This window comes from Piliocolobus tephrosceles, chromosome 15 (assembly GCF_002776525.5).
Source record: "Piliocolobus tephrosceles isolate RC106 chromosome 15, ASM277652v3, whole genome shotgun sequence".
In the NCBI taxonomy this organism is placed as follows: Eukaryota; Metazoa; Chordata; class Mammalia; order Primates; family Cercopithecidae; genus Piliocolobus; species Piliocolobus tephrosceles.
In genome coordinates this window covers 54,490,653-54,513,837 of record NC_045448.1, presented here as the reverse complement: position 1 = coordinate 54,513,837, position 23,185 = coordinate 54,490,653, and the positions used below count along the sequence as shown (strand labels likewise).

General features: G+C 40.7%; 1 protein-coding gene across 3 annotated transcripts in view; it reads right to left on the bottom strand.

The window, feature by feature from the left end:
* Positions 1-14,724, bottom strand: part of ACYP2 (acylphosphatase 2) — a 201,811-nt gene extending 187,087 nt beyond the window's left edge. For all 3 annotated transcript variants that reach the window (XM_023190201.1, XM_023190202.1, XM_023190204.1), the window contains exon 1: positions 14,230-14,724. In XM_023190201.1, coding sequence (XP_023045969.1) covers positions 14,230-14,371 — 142 coding nt within the window. In that variant the 5' untranslated portion in view covers positions 14,372-14,724. The remainder of the gene's footprint in view (positions 1-14,229) is intronic.
* Between the last annotated feature and the right edge of the window lie 8,461 nt (positions 14,725-23,185).

The window sequence follows — 23,185 nt, the reverse complement described above, 5'->3', positions numbered from 1 at the left end:
ATAACAGATAGCAAGAAGTTACTAATAATGCCTAAACTGACATTATACATATACATAACATTAGGCATATACATAGTATTAGTGCCAATCATAATCTCGCATGCTATAATCCTAAATGTTGAAATCCTGAAAGATCAAAATCCCTAAAGTCAGCCAGGTGTGGTGGCTTACAGCTATAAGCCCAGCACTTTGAGAGGCTGAGGCAGGAGGATTGATTGAGCCCAGGAGTTCGAGATCAGCCTGGGCAGCATAGCAAGACTTCATTTCTGAAAGAAAAATAAAAATTTTAATTAAAAATCTCTAAAGTCTAAAATCCCTAATGATTAAAATCCTGAAAATGACAATCCTGAAAGATTAAAATTCTGAATGGTAAAATCTAGAAAGCCTAATTCTGGGGATGGGATTAGTACACGTTTGATTGTGTACATGACAGTTGCATCATGTTAGTTGCATCATGCTAAACAGAACAATTACCTTGTTACTGCCTTTATTTGGAAGTGAATTATGGTTTAAGGAGACATATATGGGTGCCAAATTGACAAGGGCTGGATTTGTGGACTTAATTTTAGGTGTCAATTTGACTGGATTAAGGAATACCTAGAAACCTGATAAAGCATTATTTTGGGTGTGTCTGTAAGGGTGTTTCCAGAGATTACTGAGTCTGAGTAGACCAAGTGGGGAAGATCTGCCCTCAATGTTTTGAGTGTTTCAGAGAAGTGAAAATGCAGGCAAAAGATACAAGAAATCTTCCCTGCCAAATTATTTAATTGTGTATGACTTCTGCATCTTCACACATAGTACCACGCTTGCCTTAAAAAAAGTCCTTCTTTTGTACCAACCAAATGTTTTTTTAAAAAGGTGGAAAAAGGAAAAAAGAAATGACTTTCATTGGAGAATAAAAGGAATTTTTTTTAAGAGATGGGGTCTCGCTCTGTTGCCCAGGCCGGAGTGCAGTGGTGTGATCATAGCTCACTGCAGTCTCAAACTCTTGGTCTTAACCAATTCTTTCACCTCAACATTCCGAGTAGCTAGAACTACAAGTGCACACCACCATGCCTGGATAATTTTAAAATTTTTGTAGAGATGGAGTCTCACTGTGTTGCTCAGGCTAGTCTCAAACATCTGGCCTCACTCAATCCAACTGCCTCAGCCTTCCAAAACACTGGGATTACAAGCATAAGCCACTATATCCAGCCAAAAAAAAAAAAAGAAAATGGAATTTGAAAAGCTCAGTGACCTTCTGAATGAAAGGCACTGCTGATACAGAGGTTCCTCCAGTGATACAAAACATATTAAATGATGAACTATTCTTGATTAGGGATCTGTCCATCAAAGAAGATAGACTTCTTATATTTATTAAACCACTCAATCTAACAAAGAAAAACCAGTGCATGCTGCATTTTGGCTAATGTGTGGCACTTTCAAAACCACCCTATTTTTTACCAGTTGCATACAATTCATCCCCCTGTGGGATCTCAAAACTCTAGAACTTATCCACTCATTTATGTATGAATGACTGGACAAAAGGGAAGCACTTTATAAAACACTTACTTGAAGATTTGGTGGATGCTGCAAAAGAAAATGGATTCAACTGAATCCCCAAATCATAATGACAGAGTAGGAGCAATCAAAGCTTCTAAAGTGAATTTCAAGATGTCACTAACAAAGTTTGTTTTTTCATTCAGTCTGATGCATTTGGTGGAAAACTTAGATGAGTCGATTGGCCGTGAGATATGGCAATGATGAAAACTTCAATTTAAAAATGTGTCATTTGTCTGCATTGGCTTTCCTTCTAGCTGATGAAATTCCAGGACCTTTTTATTTTTATTTTTATTTTTATTTTGAGACAGAGTCTCGTTCTGTCGCCCAGGCTAGAGTGCAGTGGTATGGTGCGATCTCGGCTCACTGCAACCTCCGCCTCCCAGGTTCAAGCGATTCTCCTGCCTCAGCCTCCAGAGTAACTGGGACTACAGGCACAAACCACCACACCCAGCTAATTTTTTGTATTTTTGTAATTTTTGTATTTTTAGTAGAGATGAGGTTTCACCGTGTTAGCCAGGATGGTGTCAATCTCCTGACCTCATGATCCATCCAACTTGGCCTCCCAAAGTGCTGGGATTACAGGCCTGCGTCACCGCCCCAGCCCAGCTTTTAAAGGATTGAATCTGCATTTGCCTGAAGAAACCAGCAAAGTTACTGACTGGTTTAAAAACAATTATGTTCATGGTAGGATTAGAAGACATATAACGGTGCTGTTGTTTGATCACAAGTATCGTCTGCACTAAATTTGTAATCTGCATATGAGTGCATGCAGAATGAATTTTCATGTATGCAAAACATAGAAGCATAGCACTGAAGATGGAAAACCTTAATAGGGGGTGCTCACGTCAGTGTATATCAAATCATGGAAGAATTTCAAAAAGAGCAGTGCCCTGTAGAATATGGATGTAAATGTATTTTCCAAAAAGAGCCAAGTCCTTAAAAAAAAAAAAAAAAGCACCTATTCATCATGATGGAAGACTCCAAAACATAGGTAACGATTGTGAAAAGTTGGCCAATTCTTATGTACTATCTCCGTGCAACTGCCTATAATCTATCACTGTAACATAGTTTTTTTGTATGTCAAATTTTCTTTTTTTTTGAGATGAAGTTTCACTCTTGTCACCCAGGCTGAAGTGCAGTTGCATGATCTTGGCTCACTGCAACCTCCACCTCCTGGATTCAAGTGATTCTCCTGCCTCAGCCTCCTGAGTAGCTGGGATTACAAGCACACACACACCACCATGCCTGGCTAATTTTTTGCATTTTTAGTAGAGACAGGGTTTTGCCATGTTGGGCAGGCTAGTCTCAAACTCCTGACTTCAGGTGATCCACCCGCCTAGGCCTCCCAAAGTGCCAGATTATAGGCATGACCCACTGCACCCGGCCAGAGGTATAAACTTTGTAAAGGTTTTTAGAGTTCTAATTTGTTTTAGGCTTTTTTTTTTTGGCAAATTTGACCCTACAAGTGTATCACCGTGTCTTGGTAACTATTGTGTATGTATGTAAAAATGTTGAAACTTCCTTAATAAATAAAGAGATGTCCTTTTTGTATATGTACATTTGTGAAAGATAAAATTTCTTGACACCCTGGCTTTTTGAATGACTGCATATACAGTGGTGATCCATCACAACTTTTGATCAATCTCATCAAAGACTTAGGTTATCCATCAAGGTATGTCAGATGACCACTTACAAAACTGGTTGCACACAATTACCAACCATGGTGATACGCATTTATACATTTTGCTTTTTGACTTACTTCCTTATGAATATAGTTCATCTGCTTGTGACTATTACACCTACGTGGCTGTCATCAGTATACCGCAGTATGTACAGTCACAAAAATACATATGTTATTATTACCTATCTTCTTGTGCAAACTGGCTTATGAAGTTTCTATTATGTTTGTATATGTTTCTCAAATAAATCTCCTTTTTATTTATTTATTTTTGAGACAGAGTCTCACTCTGTCACTCAGGCTGGAGGGCAGTGGTACAATCTCGGCTCACTGCAACCTCCACCTCCCAGGTTCAAGGGATTCTCCTGCCTCAGCCTCCCGAGTAGCTGGGATTACAGGAGCCTGCCACCGCTTCCAGCTAATTTTTGTATTTTTAGTGGAGACGGGGTTTCACCATGTTGGCCAGGCTGGTCACAAACTCCTGACCTCAAGTTATCTGCTCGCCTTGGCCTCCCAAAGTGCTGGGATTACAGGTGTGAACCACCGGACCCGGCCAAAAATTAGTATTTTAAATACTCTTTGAATGATTTTTTCCAGATTATATTTTTGGGATTTTGATCTTTCAAAACTGTGATTTGGGGGATTTTAGACTTTAGGGATTTTGATGTTTTGGAATTTCAACATGCAAGATTATGGCGTTTGCAATTGTATCTTTCAGGATTATGGCCCAAACACACATAGTGTATGCATTATAAAGACATAGAAACCACAAGAGTTGGTAGGGCGCTGTGGCTCACGTCTGTAATCCCAGCACTTTGGGAGGCCAAGGCAGGCAGATCACGAGGTCAGGAGATGGAGACCATCCTGGCTAACGCGGTGAAACCCCATTTCTACCAAAAATACAAAAAATTAGCCAGGTGTGGTGGTGGGCGCCTGTAGTCCCAGCTGCTCGGGAGGCTGAGGCAGGAGAACTGCATGAACCCGGGAGGCAGAGCTTGCAATGAGCCGAGATTACACCACTACACTCCAACCTGGGCAACAGAGCGAGACTCCATCTAAAAATAATAATAATAATAATTTTAAAAACCCACAAGACTTTAAAAATAAATGGTTAAATTGGTTGTTTTATAGAATATATAGGACTTGGGGCTGGAAACTGGAGCAGGATATGGTGGCTGTTGCTTTTAATTACCAGCTTTTCTATACTATTTGAGTTTTTTAAAAATCCATGTGCATATCTTCATTTGATTTATATTTTCAAAGTTTTAAATTTAAAAGCACTTGGGGCAGGGTATGGTGGCTCATGCCTGTAATCCCAGCACTTTGGAAAGACAAGGCAGATGAATCACTTGAGTCCAGAGTTCAAGACTAGCCTGGGCAACATGGTGAAACCCCATCTCTACAAAAACTATGAATACAAAACTTAGCTGGGCATGATAGCACTTGCTTCTAGTTAGCACATGCCTCTTAGATAGCACATGATAGCACATGTGCTTAGATAGCACATGATAACATATGCCTCTAGTCCCAGGTATTAGGGAGGATAGAGTCAGGGAGGATCAGTTGAGCCTGCAGTGAGCTGTGATCACACTGCTGCACTCTAGCCTGGGTGACAGAGCAAGACTCTGTTTCAAATAAATAAACAAATAAAAGCATTTTTAACTATGAATGGTAATGATACACACATGGATTTATTAAATCTTAAAACAGTGGAGCTACAGGATGTCATTTAAGTTTGAGGCATAATTTTAGGTTAAATTCATACTTCTTGACGAACTGGGTGGATAATAAAAGTGTTACCCATTGCTTAAGGCGGTGATAGATGGAAATAAACAAGGCTGAAATAAATCATATATAAAAGATTCAATATGGGCCAGTCATGGTGGCTCATGCCTGTAAACCCAGCACTTTGGGAGGCTGAGACAGGTGGATCACCTGAGGTCAGGAGCTCAAGACCAGCCTGACCAACATGAAGAAACCCCGTCTCTACTAGAAATACAGAAAATTAGCTGGGCGTGGTAGCACATGCCTGTAATCCCAGCTACGCAGGAGGCTGAGGCAGGAGAATCGCTTGAACCTGGTAGGTGGAGGTTGCAGTGAGCCAAGATCGCACCATTGCACTCCAGCCTCAGCAACAAGAATGGAACTCTGTCTCAAAAAAAAAAAAAAAAAAAAAAAAATTCAATATGAACTTAACAGAAATTTAGGTGGTTTTGGTTATGGATCCAATGTTTTGAGGGAGAGGTCATGGACACAAGATCACAATCTTTTTGTAATGTGTCCTTTTGTGTCACTACTTGGGAAAAAAACATCAAATGTAATAATTGTTTAGAATTTTATTTAATATATGAACAACTGTGACAGGCACATACCCCAAATCCGTTCTCCCATTCTTCCTTTCTAACAGAACTCTGATTTTACTTGGGGCAGCAATGTGCCAGTTGATGTTTCCCAGACTTCCTTATAGTGGGGATGGCCAATGAAATGTAAGCCAAGTCACTGGTTGGGACTTTCAAGGTAGCTCTTCAACAGGGGCTGACTTGGCCGGGCGTGGTGGTTTCTCCATGTTGGGGTATTGCACTGGTACCCATTCTTCTAATCATGGTGTGAATATTATGATTGGAGCTAAGCAGCAACCTTGAAACCTTAAGGGAGAGGCCAAGGACATCAGAGACATTGGCCCTGACTTCCCTGAGGCACGTTAACATGCCAGGGGACAGAGGAAGAAGTGGGGAATGGGGGAATGAGGTGGGGAACGGGAAACAACTGGTAAAGGGAAGGGGGGTTGATGGAAATGTTCTGGAATTAATGCTAATGCTGCAAAACATTGTGAATATACTAAAAACTACTGTGTATTTAGTGTTATGTAAATTCTATCTCGATTTTGTTAATGCCACACACACACACAAAAAAAGGAAAGCAGAAAACAGGACTATGATGTAGTCCTTCCTATCTCTATTTGTAGAACAAGGGCAGTCATTCTCCAATTTTGCTTACCATACAACCTCCCTGACTTTTTCCTGTCACTCCATACCAAAACAACTGCAGTGAAGATCCTCTCGAAGTACTGCAAGTAGAACTAAATGACTGAGATCTCTCTAGATTTTATAACTTATTTCTGCAGGAGAAAGCATCTTTCTCTCTAGCAGAAATTCCTTCTGTGAGGAGGAGTATCATTAGTGTGTCATTCCTGGCTACTTTCTACCCTACCCTTGTCACAGGGACAAGCAGTGATTCATCTACTGGGTAAATTTAGAAGGAGAAACATGCATAGCCCAGGCATGTCCTCTTCCTCCTCTCGCTGGAAGCAAGTTACCCACGGGGATCATACTTCTGGCTCTGCCATAGAGCAGCCTCCCTGTGCCTGGAGTTGGGGGTGGCCAGTGTTTAATTCTGTAGTACAGGTCATTATAAAGTCCACTTACCTGCAGATAGACACCACATTCCTAAAACTCTGCTTTACTCTTTGTCTTCCTTGTCAGTAACTCACACAATGAAGAGAGGTGTTATTTGTTGGACCCCTCGAACTACAACCCTTATTTTAAAGCTTTGGGAGGAATGTATGTCAAGGAGCCTCAAGACTTCTAGCCCATTAACTCTGCAAGGCAGTGAACCATGCAGGAATCAACTGCTCGAAGTTTCATATGCCACCTGGAATCTTCCCAGAATCTTTCTGAGAGTCCTGATTCCTAGTATGAAGTAATAGACATCTACATAGAAAGAAAAGGTGGACGTGGAGACACTTTTCTGCACTTCATCAGTGTTGGCTGGAACACAGCCCTCCTGGGACAGGGCTTCTGTAGGAGATTTACCTATGGGCTTTTGTGGCCTCCCCATACTTTTTCCACCTCACTTGCTGAACAGAAGGAAAGCTGATATGACACATGCAGGTTTTTCACAGACACACTGCTCTGGAAACTGGGGCAGACATCAGCCCCTTTGGTGATAAAAGACTCCAGCACAATATGCTGCTCAGTCAAGGTCCAGTCCACTACAACTGTACCTCACTTTGTAAAAAGGGGTGTCAGTGAGAAACCCTGAGGGGAATGTTTGCAAAGTAAATCATACTTCGAATTGACAAACACACACTGATATTTAAAGAAACCTGTGATGAGTTTTAAATGTCAGCACCTTTTCAGGTAAAATCATATTTTTTATATTGTAACCTACCATTTCATCCTGGGATCTGACTGCAGTGTCAATTTTGAATGTAGGAAGTGATCTATATGCTGCCTTACAAAGCAGCCCTTAATGGCTGTAAATATCTTTAATTGTTACAAAGCTTTCCTTGTGTGGAATAAAATTCTGCCTTACTTAACCTTTTGCCATTAGACCAGGGTCCGTTCCCTGGAGCCATACACCATGGCATCTTTCAAACAGTTAAAACAGCCATCACACTACTATTTATTCTCCAAGCCAACTATCCCCAAGCACTTCAATTTACTTCAGTTCACTTTTGAAGGCCCCACTAGAGGCATAGCCCCATAGGAGATATGAAAATAAGCCACCAGCCTGGCCTTCAAAATATTGTCATTATTTTCTAGTGAGAGAAACAAGTGTACACAGATAACTGTAGCTGAAAGCAGAATGATGAAAAGGAAAAACACAAAGTGTAACAACTATAAATAAAATGCTATAGGAACAAAGACAGGAGAGGGAATTAGAGTTAACCATATTTATGTTTCTTGATTTTAATGGTGTACTTATATTTTCAACCTCTAAAACACAGCTTTTCCATTTACTTGTCTACATAAGAAAAAATGTGTACATCTAAATCATGTATTATCTGACAAAGTCATTTAATAATTCATCCCAGTTTTCATTTTAAGCAATATTTAACAAATATGATATTCATCTCAGTGATAGCAGTAGGAGACAGGCAAATTCCCTAGGTAGACAGGGATGGGTCTCCAGTGAAACCTGATCTTCAAGTGAAACCTGAAACTGAGTTTCCAGTTCCAGGTGCAGTCCACAACCAGAGTGAGAACTTTCTCGATGTCTTTTAGCCAACTGAATGGTGCTTTTTCCAAGCCCACCCATGGAACAATTAGCATACACCCCATTCTGAGCCCATAAAAACCCCAGACTCAGCCTCACAGATGGCTATCCACTTTCAGGCCCCCTCTTACACAGAGGCCTACCCACTTCAGGTCCCCTCTCTTTATTGAGAGCTTTTCTGTCACTCAGTAAAATTCTTCTCTGCCTTGTTCACTCTCCAGTGTCCATGTACCTCATTCCTCTTGGTCATGGGACAAGAGTGAATGGCAGGCACAAAAAGAGCTGTAACATATGCTCTTGCTCGCCAAGCTATGGGAGTGAAAAAAACCACAGGGTGCCAACACTCTCCCATTTGCTGAGCTGCAGGCAGCAGGACCCAATGAGTTGTGACATACTGTCATTCACTGAAGCTGCAAGCAGCAGAAATGAATGAGAGCTGTAACACTTTCTGGAGGCTCAGACCTCAGGACACCCCAAGCAAAAGCTGTAACACCCCTTGGAGCTCTGTGGTGGCTAGCATCTCCAAGTTATTGGGCACTGCCACATCCCCCTCATCCAGACACCAGCACCCAAGGTAGAAGCGGTCACGGCACTCCTGGACCAGCTGTGAGCTGACCACAGAGCCAAGGCAAGCACAGGATCTGGACCAGTAGCACAAGCTGAGCACAGCCTGCTGGGCCAAGTGGGCAGAGTAAGCCCAGTGGGCCCAAGCAAAGCCTGGGCAGAGGCACCACTGGCCGCAAAGATTTCTGGCTGGCGAAACGGCACTGAAAGAATTCTATGTCATCAGTACTCCAATAAGCTACTCTTATTCTAAAAAACTGAGTCAAAATAAAAATTCTAAGCACATGTAAACCAACAGATTACCACAATACATTTCTAGGAGTGTCATTAGTATTCCCCTGAGAGCTGGTAAAGAATCAAAGCATCTATACACAGCATAATCAATTTCCCTTTCAAATGTTCAGATTATATTATTACAGATATAAATGTAATGAAACATCTATAGAAACATTATAAACCAGGCCATAGTTATAAACACTCTGAAAGCACAGGGGGCTCGGTCCCCAGTTCTCTTAACCCTCTCCCAAAGCCCTCGATGCAAGAGAAGTTGGTGGGGAAAAAACATGGAGCTCCTTGAGAATATGAAGATTTTTTAAAGTAGAGGATGAAAAGAGAGAGAGAGAAAAAAAGAGTAACTTTAGAGTGGAGAAACCAGACAAACACTATCACAGCCAGGTGATCAAGGTTAACATCAACAGTGATAAGTCAGATTGACAGTATATATGCTTGATAGGTTTGACAAGAGCAGCACTTTACCTCTGTGGTCTTCCTCCCAATATCCCATAACCCCAGTCTTGTCATAACAAAAATATCAGACAAATCCCAATTGGGGAGCGTTCTAGAAGTACTTGACCTCAAAGTACTCCTTAAAACAGCCAACATCATTGACAACAAGGTAAGTCTAATAGAATGTCACAGCCTCAAGGAGCCTAAGGAGCCAAGGGGGCTAAATGTATCCTGGATGGGATCCTGGAACAGAAAAAAAGACATTAGGTAAAAACTAAGGAAACCTTGAATAAAGTAAGGACTTTAGTTCATAACAATGTATCTATATTGGCTTAAACCAGTTATACGGTCCCTATACTAACAACACATCATTTTCAGTTGGAAAACATTTTCTGTGATAAACTCAAGTAAGCCAATTTAATTCATTGATCAATTTTACATATAGGAAAGTTAAAACATTTTCCATTTTTTCCATGTTCACTTTAACGTCATTGAAACCATTTTCACTAGAAATAGTTTCCACTCAAATATTTTAATGATGACTTTATCAATCCATATTTTGTCCATAATAAATGTTCCCAATTATAGGTTCTTCCACTGCAAATTTACTTTCGTAGCTATTATTTCTTTTCTTTCTTTTTTTTTTTTTTTGAGACGGAGTCTTGCTCTGTCGCCCAGGCTGGAGTGTAGTGGCGTGATTTTGGCTCACTGCAAGCTCCGCCTCCCGGGCCCACGCCATTCTCCTGCCTCAGCCTCCCAAGTAGCTGGGACCACAGGCGCCCACCACTGCGCCTGGCTAATTTTTTGTATTTTTAGTAGAGACGGGGTTTCACCGTGTTAGCCAGGATGGTCTCGATCTCCTGACCTTGTGATCCACCCGCCTCAGCCTCCCAAAGTGCTGGGATTACAGGCGTGAGCCACCGCGCCCGGCTCATAGCTATTATTTCTAACAAGCCAGTTTTCACTAAAATGTTATTATTTCATACTTTCTTTATTTTATTTTATGTTTCTTCAGAGACAGTCTCACTCTGTTGCCCAGGCTGGTGGCCCATGCCTATAAGGCCAGAACTTTGGGAGGCAGAGGTGGGAGGCTTGCTTGAGGCCAGGAGTTCAAAACCAGCCTAGTCAACATAGTGAGACTCTATCTCTACCAAAGAAAAATTAAAAAGTTAGCTGGGCATGGTGACTCATGCCTGTAGTCCCAGCTACTTAGGAGGAGGATGAGGCAGGAAGATCATGTGAGTCCAGGAGCTCAAGGCTGCAGTGAGCTATGATCTTGCCTGGGCAACAGTGAGACCCTGTCAAAAGAAAAAAAAAAAAAAAAAGGCTATCAAGGTTCAAATCCCAGCCCCATCTCTTAATTTGTATAACTGGGAAAGAAGTTACTATCCCATGCCTCAATGTCTCCATCTGTTAAATGAGAAAAACCACTGCAGTTACAGAGATGAAGATTAAATGAGACAACATATGTAAAATGTTGAGTACAGAGCTTGGCACATTCTAAATTGTCAGGGAATGTCAGTGTAGATGTGTGTAAATATGTGATGGTGAATTTGTACTACATACTACGCCTTGATTAATACTAGGCATGTATTCTCTTCCATTTAACATACTATAAACTATAGGAATTACTGCCCTAAAGTTGACTTTTTAAACCCCACTATTTATGTATAGTACATTTCTCTTTTCCATATTTTTACTGTTGGTCCAAATTGATTATATACCATGTTACCACTATGTGCACAAAAGTAGAATTGTATAGTTAACAGAAATATATAATGTAATAGCAGAAAACATCACATAATGGGAAAGCACAAGTTTTAAAGTCAGAGAGATGTAGAATCAAATCCCATTTGTCAATTAAGGGCTTGTCCAACTTACTGAATCTCTGTGCACCTGTTGTGTCCTTGTTGAAACAGGAATAAGACATGCAACTCACAAAATTGTGATGATTAAGTAAACAACAGTGAAATGTTCAGCACAAAGAACACCGACAATCAATATCACACATTCACACACACACACACACACACACACACACACACACACACACACAGACTCCTTAATTACTGCCACTTCTCTCTAGTGGACCATTCTGTTAGGTGATCTTTGCCTTCATTTTTGTATTTTACATTATGTGCTTTGGTTACTTATTGTGGCAGTTTTCAAAGCAGGATACCATACCCCTGGGTGCACTCAAAGGCTTTATAAAGAGCACAGATCCATGCATAATGTTCAGGGAATCAATTTCCAGATGTTCAACTTCCACATACATTCTTTCCTAAAACTGACCTGAGACTCCTTTCCTATCTCCCTTTGCACAATCACCCTTTGAAAGAAAGGTCTCCTATTATCCTAAGTGAAGTAACTCAGGAATGGAAAACCAAACGTTCTATGTTCTTACTCATAAATGGGAGCTAAGCTATGAGGATGCAAAGGCATAAGAATGATACAATGGACTCTGGAGACTCAGGGGGAAAGGGTAGGAGGGGGTGAGGGATAAAAGGCTACACATTGGCTACAGTGTACACTGCTTGGGTGATGGCTGCACCAAAATCTCAGAAATCACCACTAATGAACTTACTCATGTAATCAAATACCACCTGTTCTCCAAAGACCTATTGGAAATAAAAATAAAATTAAATTTAAAAAAGAAAGATCTCTTTACAAAAGGCACACTTTTATCCATTCTTAATCTTACCCTGGTACACTGCACCAAAGTGTAAAAACCTCTAGAGTACCAAATACAAGGATAATTCAACTCTTCCTCTGACCAAATTAAATAAATACTCCCGGCCTTCTCATTAATAATAAATTTCTGGCTGAGTACAGTGGCTCACACTGTAATCCCAGCACTTTGGGAGGCCAAGTGCAGGAGGATCGCTTGAAGCCAGGATTTCAAGACTTGCCTGGGCAACAGAGACGCTTTCTCTACATGAAATAATTTAAAAATCAGCCATGCACGGTGGCGCGGGCCTATAGTCCCAGCTGCTTAGAAGGTTGAGGCAGAAGATGGCTTGAGCCCAGGAGTTCCAGGCTGCAGTGAGCTATGATTGTGCCACTCAACTTTCTCCAGCCTGGGTGACAGAGCAAGACTCCTTCTCTTAAAAAAATGGAATTAAAAAAATAAACTTCTAACACAAATTTACCTTTAAATTTTAATAATGTTTATCACACTTTTTATATTATTTTCATCTAGTGTTCTAATAATAATTTCCATAATTCAATCCAGACAAAAAATTTAATACTTGGAGCTGTTGAATACAACGACTTCTAAATTTCTCTTCAAAGAATCAGTATGTCAGTAAGCTCGGTTCGTTGCGCTCTATTTTAAAGTCTAGCTTCCTCGTTCTCCTCACCCCTAGCTTCAGTAAACAACCTTTTCCACCAGTTTTAATCAGTAGTTCACATCTATTGCCCTGGTCACCTGCTCCATCTTAAGTCACCCCTGGTCACCTGCTCCGTCCTGAGTCACCTGTGGTCACCTGCTGTGACCTGAATCATCCTGAGTCACCTGTTCTGTAACCACCCTTCCTGCCAAACTACCCATCCCGCCACTCCAGCTCCTACCCCTGCTCTTTAAAACAGCCAATCGGAATTAGCTTAGACTGTGCGGTCCAACCCTAGCCAGTAGGGGAAAGACACAGCAATAAGGGCTACCTGAGTCAGGAATAAGAACTTCCCCTTCCCCTCCCGTGTTCAGGTGTGCTCTTGCCATTGTTCCATCCGCGAGTCGTACCTTTCTATAGAAGTAAAATTGCCTTGCTGAAAAAATTATTTGAGTTTTTGCACCAAGGAACAAGCATTTGTTTCTAACAAAGCCTTATTGTCAAAGGAAATTAAGAAAAAGCGTTATACTTATTCATACATATGCATATATATATATAATATACACATATAGCAGAAAAGTATGATAGGGTGAGCAAAGAAAAAAAACCCTCAAGCGAAACAATGGGGTAATTCTGTGGCAGAAGTGGAATGAAAATCAAAGTCAAAGAGGAAAAGAAATGAGTAAAATTTCCCATTGTTGAAGAGTTTTATTTCAAATTAAGATGGTGGATATTAAATCATTACCGTATTTACATTCCATTGAATAAATTTCAGAGTGACTTAATATTTTCATTTATAAATATCAATATTTTCAATAAGCCAGACGTTACAAACTTTGCAACTACTTAAACTTGGGATGAAACAAAAATTAGGTAACAATTTAATTCTTTTAAGAGCTACAAAGGGGTCTAAAAAAAGGTTTGACCTCTGAAAAGGTAACCTTAAACCATCTAAGCGTCCTTCCTAAAGCCCAAGTCAAGACCAGGTAGCTTCAGTGGCAAGCAACGAGACCACTAGTTCAAAGACCCTCTTCTTTTCCTACCCAACTTCAACCTTTCCCTCTGTGCCGCTTACTCCCGCACCCGGCAGCCGCCCACTTCTGATCCTTAGCAAATCCCTCTCCACTTCTCTCCCTATCGCCACTTCCCTCCCCATCGCCACTTCCCTCCCCATTCCCCTACTTCCCTCCCCATTTCCCTACTTCCGCCCGTCCAAGTCCTCGGGCGCATGCGCGTTTCGCCTCCTTCCTTATCGCCGCTGCTGTGTCATGGCTGAGCGGAAGTCCCAGCCACAGCGGGAAAAGGCATACTTTAGGTGGGAGGCGCTTCTCACAGCTTTCTCCCCTTCTTCCCATCACCTTTTTGATCTCCCCCTGTAGCGGGGCCGCCTACCCTGCACTCTCCCGAACACCTCGTAGTCCACGGATTTGAGTGGCCCGGCGGTAGACATGGCTGCGGCGAGCCCTCTGTTGAGGAGCCGGAGTGGGGCTCGGCGCGCGGCGACTGCGGCGGCCGCGAGAGGGAGGGGACACATGGGACCGCTTGGCGCACCCCGCGCCTGTCACCGATCCCGGACGCTAGCGCGCCGGGGTCACGCGTCGGAAGCGGCAAATGAGACCGCGGGGCCTGGGAGCGAGGGCCGCCGGGGACGCCAGGAGGGAAGAGGCCGCTGGGCCCCAGGAATCCTAGGCCACCTTTCTCTGCCTCTCTTCCCGGACTGGGCAGGATGCTCTCTCCACAGCGCTCCCTACCATTTAATTGATCAAGGTTCTCTGGGCCGGGCGCGGTGGCTCAAGCCTGTAATCCCAGCACTTTGGGAGGCCGAGACGGGTGGATCACGAGGTCAGGAGATCGAGACCATCCTGGCTAACACGGTGAAACCCCGTCTCTACTAAAAAATACAAAAAACTAGCCGGGCGAGGTGGCGGGCGCCTGTAGTCCCAGCTACTCGGGAGGCTGAGGCAGCAGAATGGCTTAAACCCGGGAGGCGGAGCTTGCAGTGAGCTGAGATCCGGCCACTGCACTCCAGCCTGGGCGATAGAGCGAGACTCCGTCTCAAAAAAAAAAAAAATTAAAAAAAAAAAAAAAAGGTTCTCTGTTCTCAAAGTTAGTAAATAAAACCCGGATGCTGTGCCCAAAAAAAGAGTTGCTTCTCCCAGCTTTATTAAAGTGTAATTGACAAAAGTTGGGTATATTTGTGGTGTACAAGGTGATGTTTTGACATATGTATGCATTGTGAAATGATTACATCAATGGAATTAAAATATCCATTGCACCATTTTTTCATGAAGAGAACATTTAAGATCTACTCATCAATTTTTAAGGACACAATACATTAACTACAGTCACCATGTTACACATCAGATCTTCAGAACTTCCTGTTCACACTAACTGAAACTTCGTACCCTTTGACCAATATCTGCCCATTTCCAACCCCTTTCATCCCCCATGCCAGGTCCCCCGCCCCACTCCATCCCGGCAAGATTTGCTTTTGAAATCAAGGGCTTGCTGGTTTAGTGTTTTGAGAGTTAGTAAATTATTTATGAAATGTTTAGATGACTACCAAATCCGGCGATTTTGAGCCAGCTTTTAAGATAAGGTCTGCAACATCTTGAACTCTTCTGTAGAGTCAGGAAATAGTTGAGCCTGAACTCATATTCTAAATGGATTGTGATATTTTTCTGGGATAAGAAACTTTTAAAAAATATGAAGTCTTTTATTCTAGTGGAAATAGACAAAAGAAAAACACTGTAGTCATCTTGTCTGCTGTTCAGTCATACAGTTTTTTGTGTGTGGGGGTTTGTGGTTGTTTTGAGACGGAGTTTCGCTCTTGTGGCCCAGAGTGGAGTACAGTGGCGCGAACTCGGCTCACTGCAACCTCCACCTCCCGGGTTCAAGAGATTCTCCTGCCTCAGCCTTCCAAGTAGCTGGGATTACAGGCAAGCACCACCTCACCCAGCTGATTTTTGTATTTTTAGTAGAGACGGGGTTTCACCATGTTGTCCAGGCTGGTCTCAAACTCCTGACCTCAGGTGATCCACCTGCCTTGGCCTCCCAAAGTGCTGGGATTACAGGTGTGAGCCACCGCACCCGATCTTTTTTTTTTTTTTTTAATGGTCTTGATAATTCTTAGCAACATCCCAATTGCCTAGAAGGTTAAGGCTGAATTTTATTTCCTGGTGAGCTATTATAAAGTTTTAATATAAAATCATCCACCACTCCAAGGGATCTGGATACAGCTATTGATAATCTGCCACCTTCTAGAATTCCAAATCTGTTTACTTGTGAGAATTTGCATTTCTGTATTTGTTGGCCTCAATACCGTTACATATTTCTCTGCATCTGGCCACACAGTTAAAATAATCCACTGCAATCTGATTCAATATACTGTGCCAATTCTATTAGAGAACACCAAAAATCACCTAAAACTTGGTTAGAATATGGTTAAATCATTTTTAAGGTAAAATGTATTCCAGAAATGCTAATGCAGTTAATTTATGTAGTGAAGGTCTTGGTTTACTGCAGAGACCTCACAACTTACCTCTTCCATCTCCCAGTTCATTGCATGCAGACTCTAGAATCAACATAAATTTTAAGTCATTTTTCTTAATACGTTCAAAATAGAACCTAAGATCTTCAGCCTCCACTACCTGCTTATGCAAATCCTGCATTTAAACTATAGTCAAGACACTCTCAGTTATTCCGCTCTCTCAACAGGTTTAAAACAGAGAACCTCTTCTCTTGGATCTACTGTATCTGCAATGCCTCCCCCTTCTCCAATATCTTCCTCGGTCCCACTCAATCACCTCTGCGAGTGGTTACCAGATTTTATCTTAGTTATTTAGTGTGCTTTCCCCACTAGTACAGTCAGTCATCCATATTAGCGGGTTCTGCATCCATAGATTCAACCAACCTCAAACAGAATTTTTTTTTTTTAAGTATCTTGACCAGCGTGGTGGTTCACACCCGTAATCCCAACACGTTGGGAGGCCGAGGCTGGTGAATAGCTTGAGCCCAGGAGTTAGAGACCAACCTGGACGATACAGTGAAGCCCCGCCTCTATAAAAAAAATACAAAAATTAGCTGGGTGTGGTGGCCTGTGCCTGTAGTCCCAGCTACTTGGGAGGCTGAGGTGGGAGTAGGATCACTTTTGCCCAGGAGGCGGAGGTTGCAGTAAGCTGAGATGGGGCCACTGCGCTCCAGCCTGGGTGATAGAGCGAGACTTTGTCTCAAAAAAAAAAAAAAAAAAAAAGGCATCTCTACTTGCAGAGTCTTTTTTCTTGTCATCATTTCCTGAACAATACAATATAATAGCATTTACATCTCATTAGGTATTATAAGTAGTCTAGAGATGACTTAAAATATTCAAGACAATATGTGTACATATGTTTCTATCAGGAAGTTGAACATTCAGGATTTTTATATCCAAGGGGAGTCCTGGAACCAATCCCCTGCAGATAACAACGGACAACTATACCGTAGCTTCTAAGTAGTCACTGACTGAGAAGGTTGACATTTTCCTTTTCTTAATCAATCTTTGACTTTTCTCCACATTTACCCAAGAGTACCCCTGCCAATTATTAGGTAGGTTTATTTGAATCTTAGAAGTGCTATAGCAACAATTGACATTTGCTTAGCTGAAAAATTTGCTGTGTCTGCCAGCAGTCTAACATTAGCAAATGGAAATTTTTATGTACCATTTCAGCATGGATTGCCAATAATACGTAATTCTAAGTCTTTAGAAAATTTAAGCAAATGTTTCTAATATATGTTTTAAGTAATTATAGTATGAATTCAACTTTTATTCTTCTTTTCCATGTTGTTATCTTTCCAATGAATATTTTAATAAATCACATTAGGCGGATAAACCACATATGTACCTACTGTGAGTCCCTGTTTTTACATATTCAGGCTGCTTCTCATTTTTGGCTACCATAAAAAAGAAAATATGTGTGCATGTAGCTTCCTTTCCACATATTTTTAATTGAAGTTAGAATATCAAGTGAAGGGTATAAGCATGTATTGTTCTTGATATATATTGCCAAACTGTTTTTCAAAGGGCTGTGCCAATTTAAATATATTACTACCAACACTGTATATGATTATTTGGCTTTTGATACAAGCAAATGTATGCAGGTCCTTCACATACAATGTGTAAATAGATTATATGAAGCTTCGGTTTTGTAACCTGAGCAACAGCTTTGGAATAACTAGGCTTTGTGTTACTACCGGTTGAAATTAAAACCTGTCAATTCTCTTCTTTGAACCCTTTAAGACAATTTGTGATCTAGGATTATGTTTAAGGTAATACATAGAAAAGGAAAATCCTGCTTATATAATATGACTGTAAAAGATGACCAAGCACCAGAACCTGTGAAATAATACACATATATAGATGTGTATTATCTATGATAATAAATATGATAATAATACATATGATAATATGATAGATAATACACATCTGTATATGTGTATATCTAATAAGGATAGATAATACACAGAACCTGTGAAAAAAGGATAGATAAAACTGTGTCCAAATGACATTTGAACTGAGGAGGTACTGCCTGTAACTCTCGAATTCATCACCACATGGGGTCATTTTAAAGTGATTGCTAGTTATTTCTCAGAAATTTGATATTAAGATATGATTGATTTCAAGGACAAGCAAAATTACTTCATCTATCAACATATTTCTATCCCTGAAATATTTTTCTAATCATTATGGTGAAAGTACAGGACCGAACAGGATACAAATTGTTAACTTCTACAAGGGAAGAGTCCTAAACAAGCCATTCAATGATTCCCTGTGGAAGGAACACTTTTTATAGGTCAAAAGAAATGCTTAGATAATTATTACTAAACTGGTTTCAAAATTATTAGACAGCAGACTGTTAATCAGCTGAGTAAGTAGCTGGTTTCCCAGAAGAGGCTTTAATCTTATTACAAATTATCAGAAAATTGCTTAAGCGTTCTCTCAGCAAAGCATATTTCTTTCCAGAAGGATATTCTGTCCAAGGTTTGAACCAATTTTTCTTTGTCACAGTCCAATTTAATAGTAAAAAGTCAGAAGGATAAGTAACGTTAAAACATCTTCCCTCTCCCAGCTTGGTACTGAGTATGCTAAAGTGAGGAGAGGCCATGGTTGGTCCCTCCCCTTGCCTTCGTTTCCCCCTATCTAGCTGAAAATGGAAAGACACAACGTACTTTTGAAATCCATTTGGGCTCTCTGGGAATGGTGAATATTCAAAGCTGATTACTTATTTTGCAGGATTCTTTTTGTGGGAACTCAGAGCTTCACCCTAATTGGAATTCCTGACTGCTGCTCCCTTGTAAGGCAATGCCAGTTCTCTCTGCAGCCCCATCCCAGCTTCTGTATTAAATGCCCTGGCCCAGCTTCTGTATTAAATGCTACACCTCCAACCTCTTTCTGCTAAAAGAGACTAGCCTCCAGCAAGAAGGTCATCTGGGTGGGATCCATTTTAAACTGACCACAGGACCACATCTCTTTCTCCCATCACATTCTAGTTGTGGAGACTTATATCTCTGCCCTACCAGTGATAGAAGTCACAGATTGCTCTGAACTCAACCACCTCTCTTTGCTCTGCTTCACAGTCATTTTTCAGACATCTCCAGCTACAGCCTTTCCTCAGGTATCAGTCAACCTGTCTTTCTAGCTCTGAGGAGTAAATTTGCTGTGTCTCAGAGATCTCAGAGAGGTTTACTTAAAGACTGTCTCACTGAGCTTGGGGTGATGAGGAGACACCCTGCTTCTCTCTCACATGGTGGGAGGAAAAAGCTACAGTTCCCGAGTGCATTTCCCCAAAGAAATACTCTGGAGCCTAAGGTGGGTGTTGGACTAAAAATCTTAAAACTCTTTTAAAATGCCCCTTTTGTACAACACATGGAGTTTAGCACCTCATCTCAAAACGTAGCTATAACTATGGTTTTGTTTTCAGTCTCAGGTCTCAGCTGAAGCTAAGACAAAAGTCCTGTTTTTCAAATCAACAGAATTCAATACATAAACCTTGTTTGGATCCTGATTTGAGTATGTAAATCTGAACAAGACATTTTTTAGACCATTGGAGAACTTTGAATGTAGGCTGACTACTAAACATTACAGAATCATCATTAACTTTGTCACTGTGATAATGGCATCGTGGGTATTTAAAGGCGTTATCTGTTAGAGGCCTGTACTGAAATACATAAGGGTGTCATGATATAATATTTGGGGCTTGATTTAAAATCCTCAGGGGTTGGCGGGTAGGACAGTTTAGACAGAATAAACTTGGAAATGGTGATAGTTTTGAAGCTGGGTCTTGGGTAGATGGGGATTCATTATACTATTCTCTAATTTTGTGTATGTTTGAAATGCTTATGTGAAGTTTAAAAATAAAACTAAAAATTGAAGAGAATTTAATTTTACTTTACAAAATGCCTGGCTAGTAATTCTCAAAATTGTCAACGTCATCAGAAACAGAAAGCCTGAGAAGCATCAACCAGGAGCCTAAGGAGACCTGATGACTAGATGCAATGTTAGTATCCTTGATGGGATCATGGGACAGAAAAAGAACTTGAAGTTATTTTATTCAGAACTGAGGACATCTGAATAAAGTGTAAACTTTAGTTAATAATGAGATATTGATATTGGCTCATTAATTGCAACAAATATACATTTATCATTAACAATGGTACAAAATACTATTTATTAATATTAAGATTAACAATAGGGTAACTGGATGTGGGGCATATGTGAACTCTGTACTATATTCACAATAATTTTGTTTAATCAATAACTTCTAAAATTAAAATTTTACTTTCTGAAAGTTTATTTTAGTATCCTATTATATGCTTTCATAATGACATTTCAAAATAAATTTCTCAATGTGGTGCATGAGCAGATTCACTATTTCAGTATACAGGCATACAATTTTTTTTATTTTTCAATTTATGTTTTATTTCAATAGGTTTTGGGGGAACACGTAATGTTTGGTTACATGAATAAGTTCTTTAGTGGTGATTTCTGAGATTTTGATGCACCCATCACCCAAGCGGTATACACTGTACCCGATATGTAGTCTTTTATCCCTCACCCCCTCCCACCCTTTCCCCCAAGTCTCCAAAGTCCATTGTATCATTTTTATGCCTGATAGCTTAGCGTCCACTTACGAGTGAGAGCATATGATGTTTGGTTTTCTATTCCTGGGTTACTTCACTTAGAATGATAGTTTCCAGTTCCATCCAGGTTGCTGTGAATGCCATTATTTCATTTCTTTTTATGGCTGAGTAGTATTCCATGGTATGTGTGTGTGTGTGTGTGTGTGTGTGTGTGTGTGTATGTCTGTGTATATGTGTGTGTGTATATATATTCCATGGTATATGTGTATGTATGTATACATACACATACACCATGGTGTATACGTATACACACACACACACACACACACACATATATATATATATATATATATATGCACATTTTCTTTATCTACTCGATTGATGGGCATTTGGGCTGATTCCTTATTTTTGCAATTGTGAATTGTGGGCATATAATTTAAATTTCTAGACAACTCTGAAGTCATGTTCAGGCAAAGATAGGACCAAACAGTTTACTTTCAAAGCACTAAAGCATATCTTAACTGACATAAAGAAGAACAAGGAGATAATCAAATATACTAAAACCTTTATTAATGAAGAGATTGTGTTACAGAAATAGTTCATTTCCAGAGGAAGAAATAATACAAAATGCATAAGAACATATCTAGAAGTAAGGAAAAGTAAAGGAAAATATCATTATAATTAGCATTGAGTCCTTTAGAAAACAGGAAATATGCATCTGAAGGTACTGAGTGAGAAAAAGGTAAAGTTAAGATGACATAAGGAGGCAACTAATCACAGATGCCACTGCTTGGACACATCAAGGAGGCAACAAATGGCAAAGTCAGATTTTGAACAGAGTGTGCCCAGAAGCCAAGCTATAGCACCAAGATAGGGAAGGGGAGAAAGGGCCAGGCACCACTCAGACAAAAAGTAGGCAACACAGACCCCTCCCTTCCTAATACCCCCAAGGCGTGGACTTAAGCAGGTAACAGGTTTGCTTTTCCTATGGAAGCAAGGAGCCTATCAGAGAAGAGATTTGTCCTGATTTCTTCTTAGTTCACACACACTTACTTCTGAAAAGGCTTGACTCAGATTTACCCTCAGGTCTGAGATAGTGTGACAATAAGGGCCTTTGTGTCTTTGAAATAACTTATCTACTTCATGATGTCCTTGGTGAAACAGTGGATTGGTACACACATCCATTGCAGTCTCTTTCTAGCTGGACTTCCTGTTTCCGTAGGGCTGGAAAGTTTAAAGCTACAACCCCTAGATATTCTTGCAATTAAGATTCCTTATGTGATAGAGTTTCTGCCAGCAGAACTACCACTGTAGATATGGAGGGTGTGGAGGGAGGGGATGAGTGAGGCAGAGGCCATCTGCTGCTGGTTCTGTGGTAAGCATAGTCGCAGAAGAGTTTAGTTATTCTGTGGCATTGTTAACTGATTGTTCACTGGCTTGTGGGGCACTAAGAGTCAGGGCACGGGACATTTGTTTTACTAATTAATATCATAGCAAGCTTGGTGGGTCCCAGAGTAGCAGCTTTTTGGATGTGGCAGTTTCCGGACCGTGGCAGCTTCTGATGATGGCAGGGGATGCATTGTTTGGAATCCAGCAGCCATAGCAACAACTTCCCAATTAAGCAAATAGTTTCTTACTGCAGAATCAGTAGATCCCTCGATGGCCCAGTTCTGCAGTAAAAGTCCATCCTAAAACTTCAGCCTCAAAGTCGATCTCAACTCTGATCTCAACATTTGAATTTCCAGGGGAGCTTATTCCTAAAGGTTTTGATTCACTATATCAGCAATGGATTCCCGAATGGATATTCTAAAAAAGCAACCCAGATGCCTGTGATACGAAGCTCAGATGGAGAGTAAGTGACCAAGAGCTGCTTTCATTAGCCCTCCCAACAACTTCATAAGCCATTTAATGCCCAGTATTTAACAATTTCTGTTTAAACTGTCTGGAATGGATTATTTTTTCAGTAACTGAACTATGACCAATGCAATGTCTGGGGCAAAATCTTCACAATAGTAATATAACAAAGGTTAGGCAGAACGTACGTTCAAATATGCCACCCCTTTCTGTCAATAGAGGAGCATTAAAATTCCCAGTACTTACAAAGAGAAGAAATAAAGATTGTAACAACAGCAACAACAACAACAACAACAACAAAAACAAGCTAAGAATAGCAATGAAACCAAGCCTAGAGCTGTTGAAAAATAAATTGCTTTTGAAAGATTATAGAATAAAT